The 25,755-nt window shown below is 31.7% G+C and overlaps 2 protein-coding genes across 2 annotated transcripts in view; one reads left to right on the forward strand and one right to left on the reverse strand.

The window, feature by feature from the left end:
• The window catches only part of LOC147064107 (semaphorin-2A-like), a 654,225-nt gene that overhangs the window by 218,889 nt on the left and 409,581 nt on the right, over nucleotides 1-25,755 (forward strand). The window lies entirely within an intron of this gene.
• LOC147064108 (uncharacterized) lies at nucleotides 14,823-24,413 on the reverse strand. Its single transcript, XM_085959057.1, has 6 exons — nucleotides 24,270-24,413; nucleotides 21,073-21,197; nucleotides 19,603-19,769; nucleotides 19,318-19,423; nucleotides 15,959-16,066; nucleotides 14,823-14,934 (listed from the first exon to the last, which is right to left on the reverse strand). The coding sequence occupies exons 1-6, from the start codon at nucleotides 24,411-24,413 to the stop codon at nucleotides 14,823-14,825; spliced, it is 762 nt and encodes a 253-aa protein (XP_085815183.1).

Genomic DNA, 25,755 nt, shown 5'->3' on the forward strand with positions numbered 1-25,755 from the left:
ACGGTGGGACATACTAATAGCGACAAATTTTAGCTATTGGTCATTTTAATACCTACTTGCCAAATTGCCAGATTGCCAAAGTAGCTTGATTTCGAAGAGCGCCGATGAGTAGGTTAGTGTTTTTATAAATTATATAATGTTCAATAACTAAGCCACCCGGCCGGGTGGCTTAGTTTTTTCAAAAAAGATTTTTTCTATTGGTTATGTTATAATAAATACTCTCTCAGGAAGTGTTTTTCTAAATTATATAATGTTCAATAATCAGAATGATATATTCTTAAATCTTGTGAATTATTCGTTTGAATAAAAGAAATAGTTAATTATAAATGTTTATTTAACTTAATTTATGGTAGGTATTATTTTATTATATATTTTTAATCTATAATAGTCATAACTTTTTAAACAATCAATACAAAAATTACCTACTTAAGTATTCGAAACCCGCCATTATAAAATCCATGTATTTTTATGTATTACATTTATATTTGAGTGCAATAATGTTTCAAGTAGTCTATGATCCGGTTACTCATAGCCTGTATTTAAAAGTAACCGTAATCATAGCTCAAACAACACAATACGCGGAAAACAATATATCAATCAAACATTGATCGCTTAATTGTCGAGCGGTTTGCGGTGAAAAATTTAGTACCGACAGGAAAATTTACGAGTCGTCATGTCTGGCGAACCAACCGCCGAAAAATATATACTACACGATTTTTTTCACGAGATAAAATGCGTTTTTTATATATTTTTTGCCTGGGCAGAATTACTGCGTACTAGAAAATGGTGTTTTTTATATATCAGTTATTTATATCCAAAGTCTCATTAGTTTTCTTAACTCCGACGGCCCTCCTCCCACGGAGCAACTGAAATCCGACGAAACTGAAACTAAAATTCCAACCAGTATCTAGCTAATGTTTTTCAATGGCGGTTCGCTGACGGCGAGACTGGAATCTGTCAGTTTCAAAACGGTCGCAAAGAGACGCGACGTGCTAGTTGTCTTTCAAGTTTCCAGTCAACAAAAAAGTAAAACAATGGCACCACTATCAGTAGATTCGGTGAAAAATCATATTCTCTTACCAAAATTGATAGCACTGCCTAACAAGTGTCATGGTATAAAAACCATAACAACCCAAGACGTCAAAAGTACAAGATGAGAACAATTTAAATAACCTTATTGTATTCGAGTAAACGCAGCAGCGTGCGTGTTGTCGGTTTTTGTACAAAACAGCTGAATATGGTCCAGTTTGACAGTTTGTGGTTATGTGATTATTATATCAAGTGGGTTTCAGTAGCATCGTGTGCGAAGCATCACATTGGTCAGTTTATGAGTTCCATCACCAACCAGTTCCGTCAGATTTCAGTTGTGCCGTGGGAGGAGGACCTACGCCCTACATTTACAACTTAATAATATTATGTTGGGTTTTGGCGTCCTCTAGAAACATTCTCCATATCTGATTATACAATGCCTCCGCTTTCCAATTATTTTTGCAGATAGTTTATATGTACTAAATGTGTACATAGACCGCATTGCTGGTAAGTCTTCCGGCATTATATTATCTATAATCCTGATTCAGTGTAATATTTATCCATCTTATTCACCTTTCTCTCCCTTATGTAGTTAGTGTTATAATTATTCACATTCACATATTACTGGAGGCAAGTTTTTTTTAAATTGTTATATTAATAACCATGTCCTTGCTTTTTTGTACAAGGTGGTTGTTAGTAATTTTGAACAATCACAAACACCCAGGCTTTGAGAAAATCGCATATTGTGTTCTTACCTGGAATCGAACCCAGAGCTCCCGGGTGGAAAGCCAGCGCCTTACGCACTGCACCACGAGAGCCGCAAGATAATTATAAACAGCTGTCAACAATAAACTTCACTTAGAACAATACCCCTTACAAATAGACAAGGATGCGGCGGTTTATTGTGCAGTTAAAATGAAATTAAGTCTTAATGATTTTAGGGAAAATGTATTTTTAAATATTTAATAATAATAAATGTATCTACTATTCTTATATACAAATAATTTTCCTACAGTGAATCAATTGGCATAATTAAGGGTATTCTTAAACCACTAGGTATATTTATATTATTATAAAAGTGAAAACCATCAAATATTTTCTTCACGATCAATTTAGTAAATATATTATATTCACAATGATGTTAAATACTGGTGTATGTAAACGTATTTAGGTGTTTTAATTTTAAACGGCTTACGTAAGAAATCGGTGATTGACTATACGTCGATTTCTGTTTCTACTTGACATTTGATCATTGATCTTTCATTATAAAATTCAATGAATTATGAAACAAAAAAACTTGTTCCATTCATGCAGTATTTAGGTACATGTAGATTGTAGACAATCATAATATTATTATTATTTTACGTTTCTGTACATATATAAATATGAATAAACTATGCATTCAATTAAAAATATTTAATTTTGAATTACTTTAGAAACATACGTACATTAGAAAATTACTAGAAAAAAATTCCAAAAAAAAAATGTACCCGAATGGGATTCTAGCTCAAATCTATTAGTTATCTGGCAATAACTGTATCTATTAGGCTTCCAATCCAACTGTTCTTTTTGAGAATAATTTTTAGTAAGTACGATATGACGGGTGTACCATCTTTTAGCATTGGTTTGAAATAAATAACTCTAAACTAGAACAATCAAATTATTTACCTATTTAAGTAATTAAACCCCAGTTAATAATCTGCAAACTTTCAAACGTGTCTATCAAAAACACCAACTTTGATAGAAGGCTGCATTTTGGCTAGCCAAATAATTGCTACCTCCAAAAAGTTTTGCGCCGGTAATGCATTTCACATCATTGCGAAGTAAACTTTCAGCCAACTCAAGTTCAGGTTAATTCAATCGACTAATTACGAGTAAACTTTATTTAGTAATTATTCTTCGTCTTCAAGTTTGGCCATATTATGGTTGCAATTAATTTAGCCCGCCAATTTTAAGACATGGCTATTAAGTTTTTTTATAAATCAAAGTATCTCGGGCTTAGATCAGCATAATTGGTTACGGTGTTGACTTATTTTTTTATGGAATTGTGAAATAAATGCAGGAATGTTAATTTGTTGCACTTATTAAATAAATTTAACTTTTATTAAAGTGCTAACATTAAAATTACCTCACCAAGTATAAACACATTCTCACACTATTATAAAAATAAAATTTCATAGGTATTTTAAATTCAATCTCTCATTCCATCACATATATGAAAATAATTTATCTAATGTTACTTTTATAATATACACTGGCGTCATAGATTAGTATTGTATATACGAGGGTGGGTCAATAAGTCCTTAGAAAAGCCGACAGGTGGCGCGACTAGTACTGTAAGCGGTTTGTTTTCATGCAGCGGCACTACCGATTCAGTATGCTGCGAAGTTTCAATCAGATTGGTCGGGTTGTTGTGTGTTTCTCGTACATTTAAAAAAAAAATTGCTTGTGGAAAATGGAAAAATGGAAAATGGAGAAAATTGAGTTTAGAGCTGTTATTAAACATTTTAATATAAAAGGGTTAACAGCAAAGGAAATAAAAAATGAGTTGGATTTAGTTCACGGCATATCTGTTCCTTCACTTGCAACTATTTATAACTGGTTAAATGAATTTAAACGTGGTCTTACATCAACAAAGGATGAACCACGCTCAGGACGTCCTGTAGAGGTGACTACACCAGAAATGATCAATAAAATCCACGATATGGTGTTAATTGACCGAAGATTAAAGTTGAGTGAGATAATTGAGGTTACAGGGATCTCAAAAGGTAGCGTCATTTCTATTTTACATGACAAATTGGGCATGAAAAAAATTTCTGCAAGATGGGTGCCGCGTTTGCTCACAGTCGACAATAAACGCAATAGGGTGGTGGCCTCTAAAGCCCTGTTGTCGCTCATGCAACGCAATCCGGATGAATTTTTTCGTCGCTTTGTGACTGTAGATGAAACATGGATACACCACTATACTCCCAAGACGAAAGAACAGTCAAAGCAGTGGATTGCGAAGGCAAACCATGTCCAAAGAAGGCGAAAACCGTAAAATCAGCTGGTAAGGTTATGGCTACTGTATTTTGGGATGCACGTGAAATTATTTTCGTTGACTATTTGGAAAAAGGAAAAACAATAACAGGGGATTATTATGCATCTTTATTGGACCAGCTAAAAAACAAAATTGAAGAAAAACGGCCTCATTTAAACAGGAAAAAAATCCTCTTTCATCAGGACAATGCCCGTGTTCACACATGTTTACGATCAATGGCTAAAATTGAAGAATTGAAGTTCGAATTGGTCGACCACCCACCGTATTCGCCAGATTTAGCCCCCAGTGACTTTTTCCTTTTCCCAAACTTAAAAAAATGGCTAAGTGGACAACGTTTTTTTCAAATGAAGAAGTCATCGATCGGATATTTTGAGGACCTTCCGAAAACTTATTTTTCTGACGGTTTAAAAAAAATTGAGAAACGTCTAACCAAGTGTATTGAGCTCCAAGGAGATTATGTTGAGAAATAAAAAAAAATACAAAAATAAAAACTGTTTTAATGCTTTTTTCTAAGGAATTATTGACCCACCCTCGTATATCGTCACCTCAATACGACAACTAGATAACTTTATTTTCACTGTTTGTGAGTTAGCTATTGAATATTATTCTACATGTCTTTCTCTACAATATGATAAAACTAGGTAGGTCAAGTTAATGAGAACTGTATTATTTTGTGTTTGAAAATATTAGATAACTTTAAAACCATAAATGCATTAAATAAATATAATAATATATCTACAATTGAACATTATTTAATGAGCACAATTTTCCATTTTTATTTTTAATAATAATTTTAGCATAGATTTAAGTTAATCAAGTAAAGTTTAAATATCATTTTTCCAACAATTACCAAATCAGAGTTATCTAATTGTACTAATCAGATGACGATATACACTTGGCGTCATAGATTAGTATTGTTTATTTTCTTATTGTATTAGTGTCGAAATAACAATATTATTGTTGAGGTAGTAACATTTTTGATAAATTCGGGAAAAGAATAAAAATATCACATTCTGTCAAATTGTCAATATTAAGTAGGTGAAACGCAGAGTTGATTATCCGTTTTTTTAAACAATCTTCTAATCTTTCATTAATTATGACATTATATTCGATATTATGGATATGATTAATAATTATATTAAGTATAATATAACTAAAATATTTAAATTCTTCAATAATTAATAAAAGTGGTATGTAATATAAACTTTTAGCATTAAAACCAAAGATATTTAAAAAAAACCTTCTTGTATAGAGGTGTAGCCTAACCATTCAGAAGTGGTGTTAAAAAGGACCACTGATTGAATTGGTAACTACAGAATAATATTTAGTATATTCTGCGTTCTTCTATACGTATATTCTACGTTATTTAATAACGAATTATTATTTGCAATTTTACATAATTATTTATCTAACTTAGTGGTAGTAAACCTGGTCCCTACAGCCCACTAGTGGGCGTTCCAGATTTTATGGTGGGTGGTAGGGGTTTTAAAAAAAATTCCATTATGTTTTCATAAAATTCCCCGTGGCAATTTAAATTTCAGAAAATATACTATTTGTATCGCTCTATAAAAGAATGCTTGTATTATATCCAAATATGTGGAAAATGATATTCAGTTTATTGATACGTTTTCCTTTATCAGGCTTTAGTGTAGTTATTCATATTATGACCAAAGAAAGAAACCGTCTATTTTTTTTCCGAAAGAGGAGACCGTCGTTTGTTCCTCACAAAAATTAAGCCAGATATCCAGTATTTAGTTTCGCAGCATCAGCCTCAGGGAACTCATTAATAATTAAATAATTACATGTAATTTCATCAGACTTCATGCTTCTATGTATGCACAGTATAAATAAAAAGATATATTTAACTGCAGTAAGTTGTTTTATAAAGATTTATTCTTCCAAACTTAGCGAAAGTCTGACACAAAGTATTTGGTAAATAATTATTATTATATAACTTGGTGTAACTCAGCTTTATAAATTTTATAAAGTAAAGTTACTTCCCTACTTTATAAATCACTATTACTGTGGAATTGGTCGGCGGTTAGAAAATTTTACTACTCACATAGACACAAAAGTGGGCGGTAGGTATAAAAAGGTTGACTACCTCTGATCTAACTAATAACGGTTTCTTGAATAATAATATTTTACACTTTGGCACTTTAAAATGGCTACTTTATGCAATAATAAAACTAAGTTAAAATTTAGATATCTACGTATAACATACCCACTGCTAGGGAATCCAATCCCGAGCCAAAATTCTGATCCCGGGATTTCGGAATTACAATTTGACAATCCCGGGATCCCGGGACTGGTCCCGGGATTGGGATTTTTTTCCATTGTTAATATAAAATTTTTATATTTACACATAACATTGATAAAATCAGTCAAAAATAAATCTAGTATAATTTATACTATTTAAGACATTTATTGTTAATATTGTATACGTTAAATCTTGGAAACACACAAGTTTAATGGAGTAAATAATATTGTAATATAAATAATAATGTGAATTTAATATGAGATTGCTATTTCTGAAAGTAAAGACATAATGAATAGATCAGCGAGATTTAAAATAGTAAAGCAAATAATCATGGCGTACTTATGGCCTTTCCGCTTCATAAATCTAATTAGTCAGCCAAATATGAAACTGCCGTAAAACGTATGATATCATGGTGGAATTACTTTGTTAAAAGTGCGAAGCATTGTTTTTCCCAATCTTTCTCATTTTTAATAATCTATGTGAAAAAATAAAATGAATCGGCAACCTACACGTCAAACTTTATTCAAACTCAGTTTATTTCTAATGTAGTTATTTTGTATTAAAAGTATTTTTTCTGTTATATTTTCCATAAAAATTGATAAAAAAATCAATCCCGAAATCCCGGGATTATGTTTATCAATCCCGGGATTCATAGGTATCGAAAATAACTCGGGATCCCGGGATTGGATTCCCTACCCACTGCTATTTACAATTTGTTGTAATTTACTACTATAAAATATACTGCAGTTGTAACACTAAAGCAAGGCATTTTATTCAAGTAAAGTCTTGGTAAATAAAGCTCAGTTAAGGAGTTTTAACTTTGCTACAAATAGATCTACAATGCGAATTGTTTTGCGGATTATTTTATTATAAACCTTAATAAACCTTCACTTTTTTAATGAAAAACTGCATCTGTATAGTATACGATTTTCTTTATTATGTCTAATAATATACAAATAATGATGTTTAACCAGTATTATGTATATCTGATAAACAAAAGATGTTTAATTCATAACGCACTGTTTGCATAATATTATTATCATTCCAGCACTTAAGTTTCTTCGGTGTAAGCACTATTAATTTCACAAACAAAATGTTTAAGAGCTTGCCAGAGCTTTTATGATGAGAGTGGATCCCAAACCAGAGTGTCAAAGGACGCTTTGTTGTTACCACGTGTGGCCAAATTGCATCCAGCATAGGGAGATTAAAGCTGTCCACAATGTACATAAACCAGAGCTTAACACTACTAGGTAAATTATCATGTCCGATTCCAATTAATTAGTTGGTTTTTATTCAATGTACATATATCTGTATAATTTATAATTCGTAACACATCGCAAATAAAATTTAATAAATACTATATGAGTAGGTTCTACTTATTCACTGCGTAATCAATGATAAACCTTATTGCACTAGGGTCCATCTGAAATCTGGAATGTTCGTAGGTGATTATATATAGGTAGTATTTAACCTCGAAATAATTTTCTGCGTGATCGATATCGTAGTATTTTTTCACTTCCTACTATTTATTCGCGTAAAGCTTGTGAGATGCTATTTGCAACCCCTGCGTGACGTCTTATCAACATATTGATTGGAGATATTTCCAGATCAGTTGATGCATTATATCTATTGTATTTTATTTTTTTGCAATATTTAATTATTTTGGTGTATGATGTAATATTGTATTATACATATTTTTTGTGCATGTACTTACATAAATGAATAATTAAAATATATTATACCACTATGCGATTGTATTTTAGTTGTAGGGCTGTAGTGTGGAACAACATTTTGGATGATGGCTTGGCAACAATTTTGTTGTTTGTTCGAAAATATTTACTGTAGGTATTTAAAGCGAAAGAATCAGAGAGTTAAAAAAATATAAACTTAATTTTTATAATCCTTAGAAACATTGATAATCTAATAAAAATAATCATAAAAAAGGTCTGACCGATTAATATTACAAGTTACATGTTTTACTTTCCGGCTGAGTGCTCTAACTTTTAAGCCATTGACCCGTATAAGAATCATACGAATTGTTTGTAATAACTGCGTTGAACTTAACTTTTTATCTTGCCCGGTTCAACTTTTTCTTTTTTCTATTGTAGGTTTAATTATAAGTATATAAAAGTATGTATTTTTTATAATATACATACAATTTAACATTATCTTGCGAATTTTCTTAATAATTGAGTTTCTTTAATATTACTCATTAAATCATACGAAGTGGTCAAAAATACCAAACATGCAATCAAAAAAACATCATAAAATGCTACAAACATCTTATGATAATAATATTATCACTATAAAAAATAGTCAATCAAATAGGTACGCAACGAGAGCCTGAGCTAGTTCCTTCCACCCCCTATATACATTTTTTTCTGTCAAGAATCTACTCGTGTAACTTTCAGATACGTAGTTCTAACTTTAATAACTTCAACTATGCTTTTCTGTGCACTTTTAATACCATATAATCACGTTTGTAACGTACAGTTTATTTTAGAGAAAAGTTAAACTTGTGGTTCTCAAAAAGTATCCTTATTCACCTCGTTAAGTTTAATGTCTCCGTTTCAGTTTCAGGAACTGTAAAATTGTTTTATTGTAACATAAATCTTTCCAAGTATTCCTCAAAGTTGAGTTTTACTGGTTTTCAGCTTACGCTTAGAGAGATTTTCTTGTAAGTATAGGCATTTTTTGAATATACCTAAGTCTGTATACAAAATAAAATACAGTTACAAATATTGCATAAAACGTGATTTTAAATCAAATTTTACGATACCAGTAGGTACACATTATGTTTGAACAGGATAAAAAATATAACCAAAAATAATCACTTTTTTAAATTATATATCAGTCTCACCTGAGGCTTATTTAGATATAAATTTATTTTATACTTACTTCACATTACATTTACATGATATTATGGATTATAAAAACAAAAATAAAAGTATATATTCTATTATTCACTAATATTATAATACTACATAATAATATTAGCTTCAGCCATGTGGTAACTAATAACTATTAAAATTTATACTTGTAGGTTACATTCTCTAGGAAACATTATGATACTTACACGAAATTGCTTCGATGTTTAGCTGAGCTATAAACATATCACATTTTATATTGATTATAGTTTCTTTACTATGCATAACTAATAATTAATGTATATAGTGGGGAAACTAAAGTAAGGTTAACTCGGGAATATTTTCTGAGCCAAAAACATATAATCTTGTCTATTGCATGAGTATGAGGAAAATAAAGTTACGTGAAGAACCTGATAGAAATTAAACTAAGATCGTCCGAAACTAGACTGGTATTATAATAATCGATGAATTATTTCATATTATAGCGTTGGATAGAGATGCATTCGTCAAAATAATATCTAACGTCTGGGAACCTGAAAACAAAGTTTCCATTTTTTTAGAATATTTCTATAACATAACCTTAATATGAGTATATTATGGTATATTTTTATACGTATTTTATAACTTAGTTGTTGATAGATCGTTCTGAAGATGGGTCTTGTACTCTGCATGCGATTGTCAACACCAATACATCAAAAATGATAAAATCAAATATAATTATTATAAAGGAGTTTTGCCACACGTAAACGCTACTTCTTTATTTAATTTCATTACTTCATCGTTTATATACAATATACAGCAAGATAAATTGTCGGCGAGATTCTGGGGGGATGAAAATCAACGTCTTCATTTTAAGTTATTTTACTTCAAATTGCATTGTCTCACTGAATATTTAAAACAATTATATATTTACACACTTTATTTTTAACAATTTTTTTAAATATGGAAGTTTCATCTGGTTCACACCATTCACAAGATAGGTATGTTCATACCATCAATAAATGACTCCGAGTAAAATATGAATTGGTCGAAACAAACGTGGGATACGTATTAAAAGGTTTAATTAACTACTAATTAATTAATCAAATTCGGATAATAATATAGATTGCAATATATTATAGTGTATAGTCATTTGCTCAACCTATCGAATTCACTTGTCTGATCCAAACCCAATATGTGAATTTTATACAGTTATGAGATACGTAGGTATTCACATATTTGAAGGCATGCGATCTATCCTCTACTATAATAACACAACTTGCATTAATGTGTTATTGAATTAAAATATATGCCAGTATCGTTAATATAGTTAAAACTTGGCATAAATAAGCTTTAATTAAATATTTTTTTTAATTCATTCGTTAATTCATACATAACATAATAAAATATACAGTAAAAAATATTTTTCGTTAATAATAGCTTTCTAGGTGTAGTTTCAGTTAATGGTATTACTTGCAAACTTAGTTACGATCATTTTTAATTTATTTTTGCGTTAGTTATTCATTTATGGTAGCGTTGTTCAACCATGTGTTAACAATAAATATCAAATTCAGCTCCAGCCGATTGTCAAACTAGAAAGCAATAGAAAAACGACATTTTCTTTTGATTAAATAGTTAATCTATTCTCAATAGATATTTCTAATTATCTAATAACTAGCAATAGCCCGTGATTATCATCCTCGTGGTTGATTATTTCAAGTCCATTATTTGATAATGTGCATTATGTTAGAGAAGTTTAACCTTGTAACTTCGGAACCATTGAAAATGTCCAGGCCACTAGGCTACTAAGTTTCATCAGCGAAGGTTCCATATTGATAGAAAGAATCAGTGACAAAAAAGTTAGTTGTCTGGGGACCTATAACCTCCAAGTCTAACCTGTGCAACTTTATTCAACATTGGTCTAGTAGTTTTTAAGGCTTGTAGGAATAAATGGAAACCGGAAGAGAGACAAACATTGCAGTCAATTTAATAATTAAAAGTAGGATATTATGTAGATAATACGTTTATCGAAACAAATATTCAGTTTGCAATACAATTAGTATGACAGCCAGTTTTGTGAATATCTCAAGTTAAAATTAATTAATACTGATTTTGCAACTAGTACCCTCAATATTAAGCTCCTCAAGTTTGTTATTAAAGTTAAAGTGAAACATATCATGGTTGACCACTGCGCGTAGCAAATTCACAGTTGAGTAGGTTATGTTATGTACTGTCCAGAGGCCACTGCAAATGGCAAGTTCAGTCATCGTTTTCACACAACTTTTGATTGAAATGCATAATAAACTAAAGCGGCAGACAATCCTCCCGTTCAACTTGGAGCCCATAACTTTATTTAGAGAGTGCCAAAGCAATAAACAAACTGCCTCTAAATCCCTTGCCATCAGTTCTGGCAGTAACTGCTTATGAAAATGAATTAATAACTTGCTCATTCATCGCTGCCTTTTGCTAACTGTCATTCGCAGTACTCCCTCGGTGATAGGTGAGAACACACCTTTATGTTTTGCTGTTAGAAAATGTGAACAAACATTTATGCGGTGTCGGAAGGTTGGTGTTGTTCAAATAATTTAGATATCGTTATATGTTTGCTGCCATGGTTTAGTTAACTTAGCTGATTGTCGAAGCGCCTAATTCATTTTCACTTATCAATAATTTTATAGAAGACAATAAATTAATTAAATTAAACAATAGGTACATAATATATACTTGGATCAAATGCCTACTATAATTTTTATATGGTACATCTTTTTAACTACTATTCTGGGTATACTGCAGGATGCAAGCCTCTCTTTACTATATCGTCGCTATAGGATTGGTTTCCCGAATATCCGTTTTTGTCGAAATCGATCTTTTAATGCAGAATGTTTTTTCTATCTAATTGGACTAGAATCATCCGTTTCTTTAAAATACTTTGTAATAGTAATGAAAACATTATTCATATGCTGTAAAAATAACAATTTAAGTATCTCCATGTATTTAAATATAGGATAATGAAATTTGTTTTTCGTCTCCTGAACATTTGGTCTATTCGGGAAACCAATCCTACAGCGACGATATCCGTCTCCCTCCGCCCGCTGTATTTCATTACCACGTACTTGATAATAAACTTTATTGTCTCAATCATCATAAAATCAATCAATCAGTGACCTCTTGGTCATCCTTTGTGTCTTTCAATATATCCTTTAAATTTGTCCCAGAACCAATTTTCTAATAGTATCATGGCTGGCGTGTAATATAACCTTTTACATAAGATTGAAGACCCGAAATCTTCCAGCTCGATGTAAAATGCTCAAAAAATGCTTTTCATACATTAATTACTTTTTGCCAAAGAAACTATAGTCCAATAAAAACAACAAAAATGTCTAGTGATTTTTATGTATCTTTTTATGAATGTTTTAACTATTAAAATACGATTATGTATTCTCAGTCTCACAGTCTCAGGAAATAAAAACAAGAATTGAGATCGCAAGGAGCGCCTTTCTCAAAATGAGACGCCTCCTTAGCAATCGAGATCTTAACCTAGGTCAGGCCCCCTATGTTAGAACTTGCGAGTGCCAGCTGCCCGGTCGACATGACGTCATATGACATCATTGTGACGTACTACCGGAGTGATAATAGCATTCGAGAAAATAACGCTACTCAGACAGTGGCGCTATTCATTGTCACCATACACATATATGTGTTTCATCATAATAATATCTATGGTGAGCACTGTGCGCTGGGCGGTATGCCTCGAGCGTGTATTGGCTGACGTCACAATTACGTCATGTCGTCTGGTGCCACACGAGTCGATAGTTAGGAAATCGCGGTGCTGCGACTGCGTATGGTACGTTGTTAAGTTCTCTCAATTATTTTCTATGGTATGGAAGTATGGACGCTAAACCAAGATATGTCACGGAGACTTGAAGCTTTCGAGATGTGGCTGTATAGACGCATCCTCAAAATTCCTTGGACTGACCGGGTGACAAATGTTGAAGTTCTCAATCGAATGGGGAAGGAACGAGAAGTTCTTCGTAGTATCAAAACCAGGAAACTACAGTACCTCGGCTACATTATGAGAGGACAAAAATACAGCATTCCCCAACTTGTCATTCAAGGAAAGATCAATGGGAAGCGTAGCAGAGGACGGGGCCGCATTTTGTGGCTTAAGAACCTCCGTTATTGGTACGAGTGCAGCTCCACTGAACTGTTCCGGGTAGCAGACAACAAAAATATGATCGCCTTGATGGTGGCCGACATCCTCTAGGGAATGGCACAATAAGAAGAAGATGTGTTTAAGAATGGAGAATTTTTCATTGAAAGATGGAATTATTGAAAGTCACCATTCCAAATTTACTTAGTTTCCATAATATGTATATCATACGCATTTTTGTACAAAATATAAAACTAAACTATATAACAATATTATGTCGGCTAACTTGATAAAAAAATATTTAAAACAATAATAATTTAACATTCCTTTCAACCCTTATTACGGGGCTCGATGCTCATCCGTGTCCATAATTTCAATTATTTTTGAGCTTTCGTGAAATTAAAATTAAGTTCCCGAAATAAAACAAACTTTGCTACCCTTATTGTCAAAACATAGTCCGTTGGCAACCCTATTCGCAAAATATTAGCAGCACCTGTCAGATGCAGTACAAAGGAAGTCAAAACACACGACTTGCTTCGGCTGTTGGTGTTGGTAAACACAAACTGTCACACACAACCATAAATTGCGGCCTGTTGGAAAATTTGTACAGGTTACGTGAAATTCTGAATTCATAATTTTACCGCTTCGATTGTTTTGTGATAAGCATTTTAATAATGTATGTCTAAAAATAATTACAATATAAATGATTCAGAAAAAAACTTCAGGACAAAAAATATTTATAAAGAAGGATTATTATTTAGTGATATTATATAATATATTTATTATTTTATAATAATATTGTAGATTGTAGTGAAAAACACTAAAAAAATTAAATTATTGATAACAATATTTACAGCTTGATTGTGTGTATTCTTAATTATTATATGTAAAAGACTCTGAAGTAACATTTTCATTAAATTTCTTCTTGATTATAAATTTAATTTATCTAGCTTGTTTTTTTCCATAAACATTCTACTGATCTATCTTTCACAGATGTAGTGGAACAATTATTCGAAGTTTTAATGTGAAACAACACTATCTACAAAAGTGCAACTTTACAGGAGAGCCAAAAATCTTTATTTTAGATTCTTGTAACTCAACAAGGGAAATGTTTATTTAAAACCTAATGTTCATATTTTATAATTTATTGTGTATTATACATTTATCTTGCTTATGATGATGTTAAAATTTATAGGAATAGTTTTAAAAAAATATGAAAACAAGGGTAACTTATGTAGTTAACGTTAAACTTTACTGACGATTTAAGAAAAAATTAGAAAAGATTGACATAACGTTGTTTGACTATCATGTAGCCGGAAATGTAAAATAACGTTGTTTGACTTTAAGCACTCGAATTAATAATTACAAAACGACAAATTATGAGGAAGTTATTTATTAATTTTATTATTATTAAGTAAATATTCGGATAAAATATGTAGAAATTTTTCTATTACAGTGTCACATTATAATAAATTAGTACCAATAAATATATATATATTACAGCTTGAAGATTGCTTTCGCAATTAATCCTTTTCTCAGTTTGTCGAATGCGATTTCGTACTGCGACAGGGGGAATACCTCAATGCCTAATATTTTGAAATCCAGATATCTGTAATAAATACATTAACATTTTAACATAAACACTATGAATAGCATTATGAACATAAAAGTGTAAAACAGGTAGGTAATAAATAATATGAAAACCATTGTTAAAATGCTCATACTACAAATATATCAAAAATTTTACAGTTATTATTTATAAATTTGTCGGTATTCGTATTCACTGTATAATATTCCAACCTTATTCGATTTTTGGAGATATTGCAGGGGAAATTCTCATGATATAATGTCATCAACAGTAGTTTTTGGTAGGGGAAACGTATAAACGTAAACGGAAAGGAAAAAAAAACATTTTAACGCACACATTTTCCCCATCTGACAACAATCACATATAAATATTATTATTATTTTTTCTTTTATTTTGTTAACTATCAATTCATGGTGGAACTGCATTGTATTTTTGTTTAATTTAATAAAACGCAAATTTTTTGTAGTACTTATTTCACTTTTAAGCAATAAATTAGGACCGGTTTCGTCCGCCTAAGAGGGACATTTTCAACTCAAAATGTTGTTGAAAATTATTATGTTGTTGAAAATGTCCCTCTTAGGCGGACGAAACCGGTCCTAACTTATTGACTAAAAGTGGAATAAGTACTTCAAAAAAATTTCGTTTTATTAAATTAAACAACAATATTATTATTATGATCTCTTGAGAATGGCCTCTGTGACATATCTGAAACAGCAAGGAATGAAGGAGAAGAAACAATGTACAATGGTAGTACAAATACCGAGAATGATGTCTGAAAATACATACATCATTTTTTTATAAATTAAAATAAAACTTGTATACTTACAGCACATACTTAATTAACTAGGAGTTAGGACAAGAACAATCGTCTAATATTAATATTTTTAGCATTTTACGCACATAAACGGTATTTATAAAACCATAAGAAAAAATTAACTTGGAAGTATAACTCCGTTTTGACAAAAATGTGGGTTTATTTATTTTTAGAAGCAGCTATAGGTAATTAAGAACTGGTTTAATAAAATATTTAATAAAACCATCTTACTTGTCTCCCATTGAATCAATTAACCCGATAGCCTTTGAAAATGTAAATGGATTGGTTTTAACAGCCAGTAAAGTTGCTTCTTTGGCGAACAACTGATATGGATTGATACTGAAAAGAAGAAGAAAACATTATAAAGCAATCAATACAATCTGCTACTATACAAGTAAAATCTTTAAAGTTAATTTTCTTGAGAGTAGAGATAGACTTTGTTGGCTTTCTATCCATTTTGGTTTTGGTATTTTATTGAAGACGTAGCTTAACTAACTAACCGCCACTTAACCTCCCGGAAACCGTTCACGATGAATCAGAAAATATTTAAGTGCGATAGCATTTATTGAGGGAAAAAAGTAAACATTTTATATATACCCCATGATAGGAGTACCGGATCAACAAAGTGTATTATCGCTAGGAAACGTCTGCGTACCAAATTTCAAGACTTTTATTATTTTATATATTATACACTAGATTCCTAATGGGTACCTCAACTGAGACCATATCCAACATTTAGTAATAATGCAATTGATTGCATTTTTAAATTCAGAGACATCTATGTATCACTGATAAATAAATATGAGACGGAAATTATTTCCGATAAAAATGTTTGTATAATAATCTTATCATAATAAAATAATATTATTTAATATACAGTTGAAGTAATAAATTACTTACACCAACGAGTCCATCTCAAATAATAATATTATAAAAGTCTTGTTCAAATAAATTTTATAGAGTAGATAAAATCGCGTAGATAAGATATTATTTAGGTAGGTACCAATTAATCTTAAAATTTTAATCAGAGGGTTTTAGTAACAATATTTGTAAAATTAAGGATAAGCTGATAAATTTATATAAAGTATTTATTTTATTATTAAAGTTAATGTTTACTCTCATTTTTCACTGTAATAGTTCTTATAAAGGTAGATTTTTACCAAGTATTAATAAATTTTCATATAAAGAACACTCTCTACTTTGACACGAATCTACAAAATAGTTTCAGTCATATATTATTATAGTGCTTCATCGTTCACAAGTATTTTTAGTGACGTCCCTAGACAAAATGCCGCCCCTGGACAGCGCCAAAATGCCGCTCCATTTATTATACAGTATTTTTTATCATCCGTGCGCGTGTCGTTTCTACTCACCTAGGACGTCGAAGGGCAAGGGAAGTAAACTAGGCATCGCAAACCCGATTAAAAAAATAATTTCTGTTAAACCTTTTATGTTAATTAATACATTTTATTTCCAACCAGTGATCCGATTTTGTAATAGAAAGTTATTTTCGTTATTACTATGTTTAGGTAACTATTTCTATATATAGATACCGAATGATTCTCCTCGATTTGCCGCCCTTCGAGTAACTACCGCCCCCAAGCGACGCTCAATCTGCCTACCCCCACGGGACGTCACTGAGTATTTTAATATACCGAGTGATTGCATATACTACTAGGTATTTATATTTTTTGCTTACTTGGCATAGGCATTTGGATTCGTGCAACCAAATAGAACATATCTTCCGGATGAACGAAGAAGTGGCAGAGAAGTCTCTAAAGCAATAGCTGAACCAGTACAGTCGATGATTACGTCAAATGTAGCATTTGCAGCCTTAATTTCATCAGGAGTCATACATTTGTAACCAAGACCTTAAAGAAAATAGTATCATTATTGCAACGATTCTTATTAGGTATCTAATACGCTAAACGCATAGTAATTTCAGTCTTAGAACTGGCATGTTGTTAATTTAAATTATGTCATTATTAATATAAAAATTATTACCCATTCTACCGACTGTTGCCAATCGTTCTTTGATTGGTTCAGAAATTGTGACATGTTTGTGTCCTTGAAGATGACATAATTGTGACCAAAGATTACCTGAAAAATATTAACAAAACAATTAATTCAGTGTGATTTCGGTATACAGAAATTCATGACATAACAAATGGCGATGACAATGACAATTTCTTGAAATGATCTTCAAAAAAATGTTCTAACTAGGTAAAATCTAGCTCCCTCCAATGCCGCCACACGTAATATCCACTTTCAAACTTTATTCTATTTTACAACGTTTTTCTTAGCTCTTATTCTTATTTGTCCGGTGGTTCTTTGTCCGGTACAAATCTTGCAATCGATTTTTAACTAGCTTCCAGACTAGCCAGACATTTGAAACTTTTAGAATATATCAGAAAACGACGCCAATGCATTTTTTTAATACTTTTAGCCATCAGAATTTAATTAATTTTCAGTTAATTCTGTTTTGTATGACAAGTTATTTCGATATGTTAAGCGTTTTCGATACGTTTGAAATCAATATGAAATGACATTTAATTATTCAGTATTTCTATCAAGTACAAATTTTTTGGATCGTTTAAGCTAGTCAAGTCAAGCTTATATCTGATCAAGAATATCAAGAATATATCAGAACACGATGCCAATGCATTTTTTTAAAATACTTTTAGCCATCTTTAACTAGAAGTGAATTCATTTTCAGTTAATTCTGTTTAGTATGAAAAGTTATTTCGACACCATTATTGGTTGATAAAGGTCTAAGGTCCTAGCAACTAAATTGTTAATATATAACGTACGTTACTATGGAAATCAATATGGCATGTCAAGTACAAATTTTTTTGATCGTTTAAGCTATTCAAGTCAAGTTTATATGGTTTAACAGCATTTAAAACGTTGTATATAAAAAGTTCTTTTTATCTTGTAATTATTCGATAATAATTGTCATTCGATTTTGAATTTCTCGTTTTTTTTTAATATTACGTGCTCCAAAACCTATATTATCAAATCGATATGATAAACAATTCAAAGTGATGCAATGTTTAGGCATATTGTAAGATAAAAAAACAATCAAATAAAATCAATATTAAACTCCGCAAACAAATACAATACTCATAAATTGAGTATAACACCTGTAAAACGAAATCATGCATACATCATTTGTTGTATAAATAAACACTTTTTTTATAAATAATCATTAATTTGTTTCATTGACTTTTGAAGAATATTGATTCCTCGTCACGATTTGTCCTGCTAAGATTTTAATTGATTATTTTGAATGTTATATAATAATAATTATATGACTGTAGAAGTAATTCCCACGGTGGCCGCACGGCTTAAGCGTTAGACTATCACGCCATGGGTCCCAGGTTCGAATCCTGGGTCTGGCAAGTACACATATTGTTTTTCAATTGGTGTCTGCCATGGTATGGGGACCTAATAGGTTGAGCAAGTAGCTGACATCCATTTCTCGTAAAAAACAAAATCTGTTAATACAAACCTCTACTCTGTGGAGGCCCATATGATCCTATTAGGATCGGACATGGTCGAAAGAAAAAGAAGTAGTAATATTGTAAAACTTACCAATGATACCTGCTCCCATTATAAGTATGTGTTCTCCAACATCTATTCTACCGACACGGTCCCAGCCTCGAGCCAAGCACGATAGTGGTTCGCATAGTGTGGCTAAAATAAACATTTCATAATACATTTTAGTGAGCAGTAAAAAAATATACATATATTTGCAATCATTACTACCATTTGCTTGAGGTTGAAACATAATCAATATTACTTACCGCTATAAATAACTTGCTAACATTCAATGGGCAATTATATACATACTCGAATATTTTGTCTTCACTCACCTTGTTCATTTGTAATACTTTCAAGCAGTAAGTAGACTTGTACGTCAAGAACGCGGCAATACGTTGCCCAGCCTCCGTCCACCTGTATCCCGGTGGAGGTGTTGAGTCCTCCTCCTTCGCATAAGTGGTATTTACCATTGTGGCAAGCACTGCATACATTGCATCCACTTTAAAACAACAAAAAAACAGTTGATTCATCGGTACGGAAGCTCGTCAAAAACAAAAACCAAAAAAAAATTTTAAACTTACAATAACTGATAAATTAAAAAAAAAAAAATCGTGTGCCCATTTATTCTCCAACCGATAGTTAAATATATTTTGTTTAATTCCCTTCATATAAAAACGCCCTCGTGTTTAATGCGTAAAGCACTGGCCTTTCATCCAGGAGCTCCGGGTTCAATCTGGTGAGGTCACAATACTTGTATGTGATTTCCTCAAAGCCTGGATATGTATGTGATTGTTTCACTTATATTACTATACTACTGTCACGATGCCGCATGGCTTGTTGTTGTATTAAAAATATGAGAAGCCTAGAGTCATAACTCACGTATTCCAAAAATCGAGTTTTGAGATAATCGCAAAAAACCACCAGAGCACTGTTTTTTTGTAATTAGATGAAAAGTATTTAATCCCCTCCCCTAGTGAGTCGATTTACATTATTTAAAAAAATATATATAGATATATAATACTCCTAAGGCTGCGCAAACACACAGCATACTATGAGGAATAGAGCTCCCTGTTTGGTTAGATTAGGTTAGGTTAGGTTATTCATTGAAAAATATTGTGAGCTATGACACCAACAGTCAACTTTGTCAACGATTTTCACATGGTTTAAAGAGACTTTTGATAGCCAACTATTTTTCTTTATATATATTAATGCCTTTAGAATCACATGTTTATTTAACATAAAAATGACAAAATTGCAAAATGTGAGTTATATAATATATGTGTATTTTACGAATTATATTCAACGCATTTCATATTCACCCTAAGCCACTGATTATGTAGTGTTAATAATATGATAATATCCGATCTATGGTTTCGATTATTTCAAGGGTTACCTGTTATACTCAATATCTATCATTGATTAGCCCTAACTTATCCCCTCTAAGTAAAAAAAATACAGACCAGAATACAACCAGAGTAAGAGTCTATGCAAATTACATGAAAACTAACAATGTGGAACTTATTCATTTTAAATATTCTATAATCGAAATGATATAAACTTTCACCCTCGTGATTGCGTACATGAGGAAACAAAAAAATTGTTTTTTTCTAAAATTCATCCATTATGGACATGGCTGATTTTGAAATCTAGCGACACCTGAGTGAGTATAATAATCTAGGAATCAGCACTCACTATATTACATTTTGGTTTGTTAGAGTTCAAATGACGACATGTCATGTTGACAAACCGATAACACTGATCTAATTGTCAAGTACTGGATCCGATAATGAGAAGTTACTCACCTATGTGGATCGACAACGACTCTTTGACCGGGGTTGAAATGTGCTCTGGGTCCGCTTTCGACTATCACCCCGACAAATTCATGCCCCATCACAAATGGAACTTTATCATTGCACGGAAATCTCCCCTGCAACATAAAATTAGTAGGTGCCGTTATTTTCTATCTTTAATACGCCGAAAGGCCAGTAGGCATGTATTATTCCTAAGTGATGTTTTTTAAGGAAAGGCAGATATTGTAGGTAGGTACTATGCAGTAGTACCTAGGTCTTAGATAGTACTAGAGTGCAGTCTAGAAAGATGATGAAAAATTAAATCGCTAATCCACAAGCTCTAAAGCAGTGTTCCCCAACCTTATTTCTGCCCAGCCCCACTTCAACGCTTCAAAAATCTCCATGCCCCCCCCCTGCTTATCAAAATTGTATAGTTACCTAACTAATTCTGAAAAAAAATGAATTGTTTCAAATAAGAAAATGTACATAGGCATACTATTTTTAAATAAATATGTAGGTATATTTTACGTGTACAACTCGGAAGAAAATTAGTGCGATCCTTGTGCTATGCTTCGTCTTTAAATGATTTTCAAGATGACCTTTTTGCCCCCCAAAACATTCAAATTGCCCCCCGGTGGGGCGTACGCCCCACGTTGTGAATCACTGCTCTAAAGCCTACTACACAGTTAAATACAATATTGAACATATATAATTTAGAAAAACACTTTCTGAGAGAGTATATTATAACCAATAGAAAAAATCTTTTTTGAAAAAAGTAAGCCAGCATCTCCACTGGTTTACGCCCCATTCCGTCGCATTTGTGACGTGACATACTAATTGCGACAAATTTTAACTATTGGTCAATTTTTTAATACCTACTCATCAGCGCTCTTCCAAATCAAGCTACTTTGGCAATCGATTTCTGTTTCTTAAATCAAAGTAGGTAACCATTTACTATTACTTTGATTACTAACCGACGTCGTGGAATTTCTCCAATATTTTTAAATGCGACGGAATGTAAACCCGTGAAGATGCAGGGTTCGATTCCCGGCCGGGTGGCTTACTTTTTTCAAAAAAGATTTTTTCTATTGGTTATAATATACTCTCTCAGAAAGTGTTTTTCTAAATTATATATGTTCAATAATCAGAATGATATATTCTTAAATCTTGTGAATTATTCGTTGAATAAAAGAAATAGTTAATTATAAATACAATATCTTCCCGTAAATAAATTACACAATAATTATTTTTAATCTTTTGCTCGTAAAAATTAGTACATACTATCCACACGTGTAAACATTTTTGTCAAATTAAATGTGGTTTGACAGTTTTATATTGGACGTTTTAATCGAAACAATACTCCGCCTGCGCGGAAAAATAAAAAAAAGTGTATTTGTAAAAAATCGTTTAAAATTAAAAAAAAGGGTTGTTTATTTCTTTATGGGCAGATGTAGGTAAGTAAGTGTGTACTTGGTTTAAATATAAGTAAATATTATGTATGTTGTATATTTTAAAATTGTGATTGCATATCGAAAAAAAAATTAAATGGATAAAATAAATGGAAATGGTATTATCATATTATTATTTTTTTATAATACTTACTATATAACAGTGATAAAAATGTACTATTAATATTTTACGTGTTTAAATTATTCCCTAAAAGTATAATTTATAGCTACATATTTTTTTGACAATAACACATTTTGACAATGCATAAAATACCATACGGACTTAATAATAGATGATTATATCAATCACAATAAAATTAACAGAGATTTCTTCTATTGTGTTAACTGTCAATGGTCGAAATGCATTGTATTATTAATTTAATTTAATAAAACGTAATTTTTATCGTACTTATTCCACTTTTATTACGCGGACGAAACCGGTCCAGATTATGTACAATAATAAAATGCATTTTACTAAATTAAATTAAGGGCCCGCTGAAGAGCCCGCCGTTCAAATATAATTTAGTATAAAAAGGACCTCGGCGTCGTAACTACGTCAATTTAAATCGATCTTTTCGCAAAAATCACTAATCATCGGAGATTTTATTTCAAGAAATATTATTATTATTACTGATAATTTCTGCCGCGCGGAGAATTATTATTATTTTATGAACACCTGCGACATGAAGCCGATCAGAAAACAGGGCTGTCAAAATAATATTAAGCATTCATATTTTTTAAATGTTAATTTCATCATGGTTTTTAATCAAACCTGTGCAAGTACGTACTGATAACTTGGGTGGATTTTGTAGCAAACATACTATTGATATATATACGGGTATATTATTATTATAACCCAATTCAAATTGAACATAGGTTGATACTCAAATACTATTATAGTATGTTTATGATTTCGAGAAAATAATACGATGGTATAATTAATCCATATCAATTATTTGAAAACATTACATTCGCACTTTGCACAAAATTACAAACACATTCGAAGTTTGCCGCACACGTACAGACCACGTGATATTTGTTTACGCAAAATCGTCGCTTTTCAAAATGGCGAATTTGATTACCAGATTTTACTGCGATGAATCAGTATGTTCCTTTTTGTCTTTTTTTATTCGTAGGTTTGTTTACTATGTACACCGAGAAATTTCTATTTATAAACTCGGAAACGATTTTTACAGAAGAGTTTTGGAATATAATGCAACCAAAACTGGAAAAAATTCTATCATGGGTGTTGACTTCCTGAATTAGCTAACCCCAGGTCCATGCCACTACGTGAACCACAGTGGATATTAAGCCATTTCCACACTGGCAACAAGTTGCTGGCAACCTCATTAAATTTTACGATACTTACCATAATTGCTTAAGAAATTTTACAATAATTATCGTAAAATCTAACGAGGTTGCCAGCAAATTAACTTGTTGCCAGTGTGGACCCGGCATTAGATGCACAAAACTTAAATAATATATATTATAAATAAAAATTTAAAATTATAAATATATATTATGATTTATTGACAGCCCTGATGAAATAAATGTGAAATATGAGTTGGATCAGTCACAGAGCAAATTTATTAACACAAACAACTTTGACACGACCTTTTTATATTAACTAGTAGACCAGATATTATGGACCACATGTTAAAAAATCATATTTTCAATTCTCAATGCCATTTCTGTAGAACGTCCTCTTAATAATCAACAGAAATAAAAATTAACAAATTGTAATAATGGAGGGTGACTTACCGCAAAAATGTGAAGGTCAGTTCCGCACACTCCCGAATAAATAATCTGTATTATGACGTCATTATCGTTCACAATTTTTGGTCGTTCTCGATCTGTCACATGGCTGAGTTTTTTGGTTTTTAATTCGAATGTTAGAGCCTCCATTTTTAGACAATCCTCACTCCGTATCTCCTTCAATACTGTTCACAATAGACCACACGTCGAATTTAATAGTTCTTCAATCTTACTTCGTTAATATAGGTACCTGCTCCCTACCACCTCGTATCAGTTAAAGATTCTAAGATTAACGGCGCACCTACCAGATAACACTGTCGTCTTCTATCATGCACGATCAATGATAAGCCCTTATCATCAGTCTAATTCATGGAATTATAGTTGCATGGTGATACAGGTCCGGATTTACCACGGGGTTTAATAAACTACAACTCACGGTCCCAAATTGGTAGAGCGCTCGGGGCCCGAAAAGAAAATTAAAAAAAAAACTTGAATTAGAGGAAGCAGTATTGCAATGTCTATTGAAATTTCAGTAGATCTACTAATATTTTTTAAATAATAATTCTTTTAATGTAACACGTAATTTAAAGAAAATAGTATAATACTTACATGGATAAAAAAAATGTTCTACTTATATAATATATGAGTATGCCGGCTCGCACATCAAAACTCGTCTCGTCTGCAATGTGTCGAATACGTCGATGTGATGTCATCGTTATTCACAAAGCACACGTTGCCAAATGGAGATCCGCAGATTGGTTGAATGCTACTCTTTAGTTTGAAAAATATATCTAGTGCCGCTATCAACAAATCCCATGCGCTTCGGGCTGCGGGTCGAAGACGCCAGAACACATACGCAAATTTACGAATTGGTCATTCCTAAGCCGGCTCACCGGTCGCCGCACCCAAATGTATACACGTTTCGAGGGATTACGCGCGACTGTCGCTAAGTGTACGCGATCTTCATATACAACACCGGAGTGACGTTCCTAGAAGATTTGATTTATGACTGTGCGGCAGACGAGGCGAGTTTAGATGTGAGAGCCGGCTTAGGGTAATGAGTGGTAAATCATAACTCGCATCGGCGGTACAATGAATTAACGTAATTTTATTGTAATGTTACGAGAATTCAAGGTACACTATCATAGTACAGCTTATCGAAACATGTATTGAAGATTACTCTAATAAACCATTATATTGTTTATTATACATTTCCTTCCTAACTGTATTGTCAAATGTCATAAGACATAATGGTACTAACACTCGTTTCAAAGATAGCACATTCAGAGATCCGACAATTCTGAAAGTAGATATTTAAATAAAACTGCCTACCTCTGATAAAAAGTCACAATTTCGTACTTCTTTCTAACGCAATAATTGTTTCCTGTACATGCCTACATAAACATAAAAGTACATTGATATATAAATAAATGTAGGTAGGTATATATATATTATGTTATGCCTAAACATATAAATTCTCGGTGAGCAAAAA

This window comes from Rhyacophila brunnea, unplaced genomic scaffold, assembly GCF_057557595.1.
Source record: "Rhyacophila brunnea isolate RB1 unplaced genomic scaffold, BYU_Rbru_1.0 scaffold_8, whole genome shotgun sequence".
Lineage (NCBI taxonomy): Eukaryota > Metazoa > Arthropoda > Insecta > Trichoptera > Rhyacophilidae > Rhyacophila > Rhyacophila brunnea.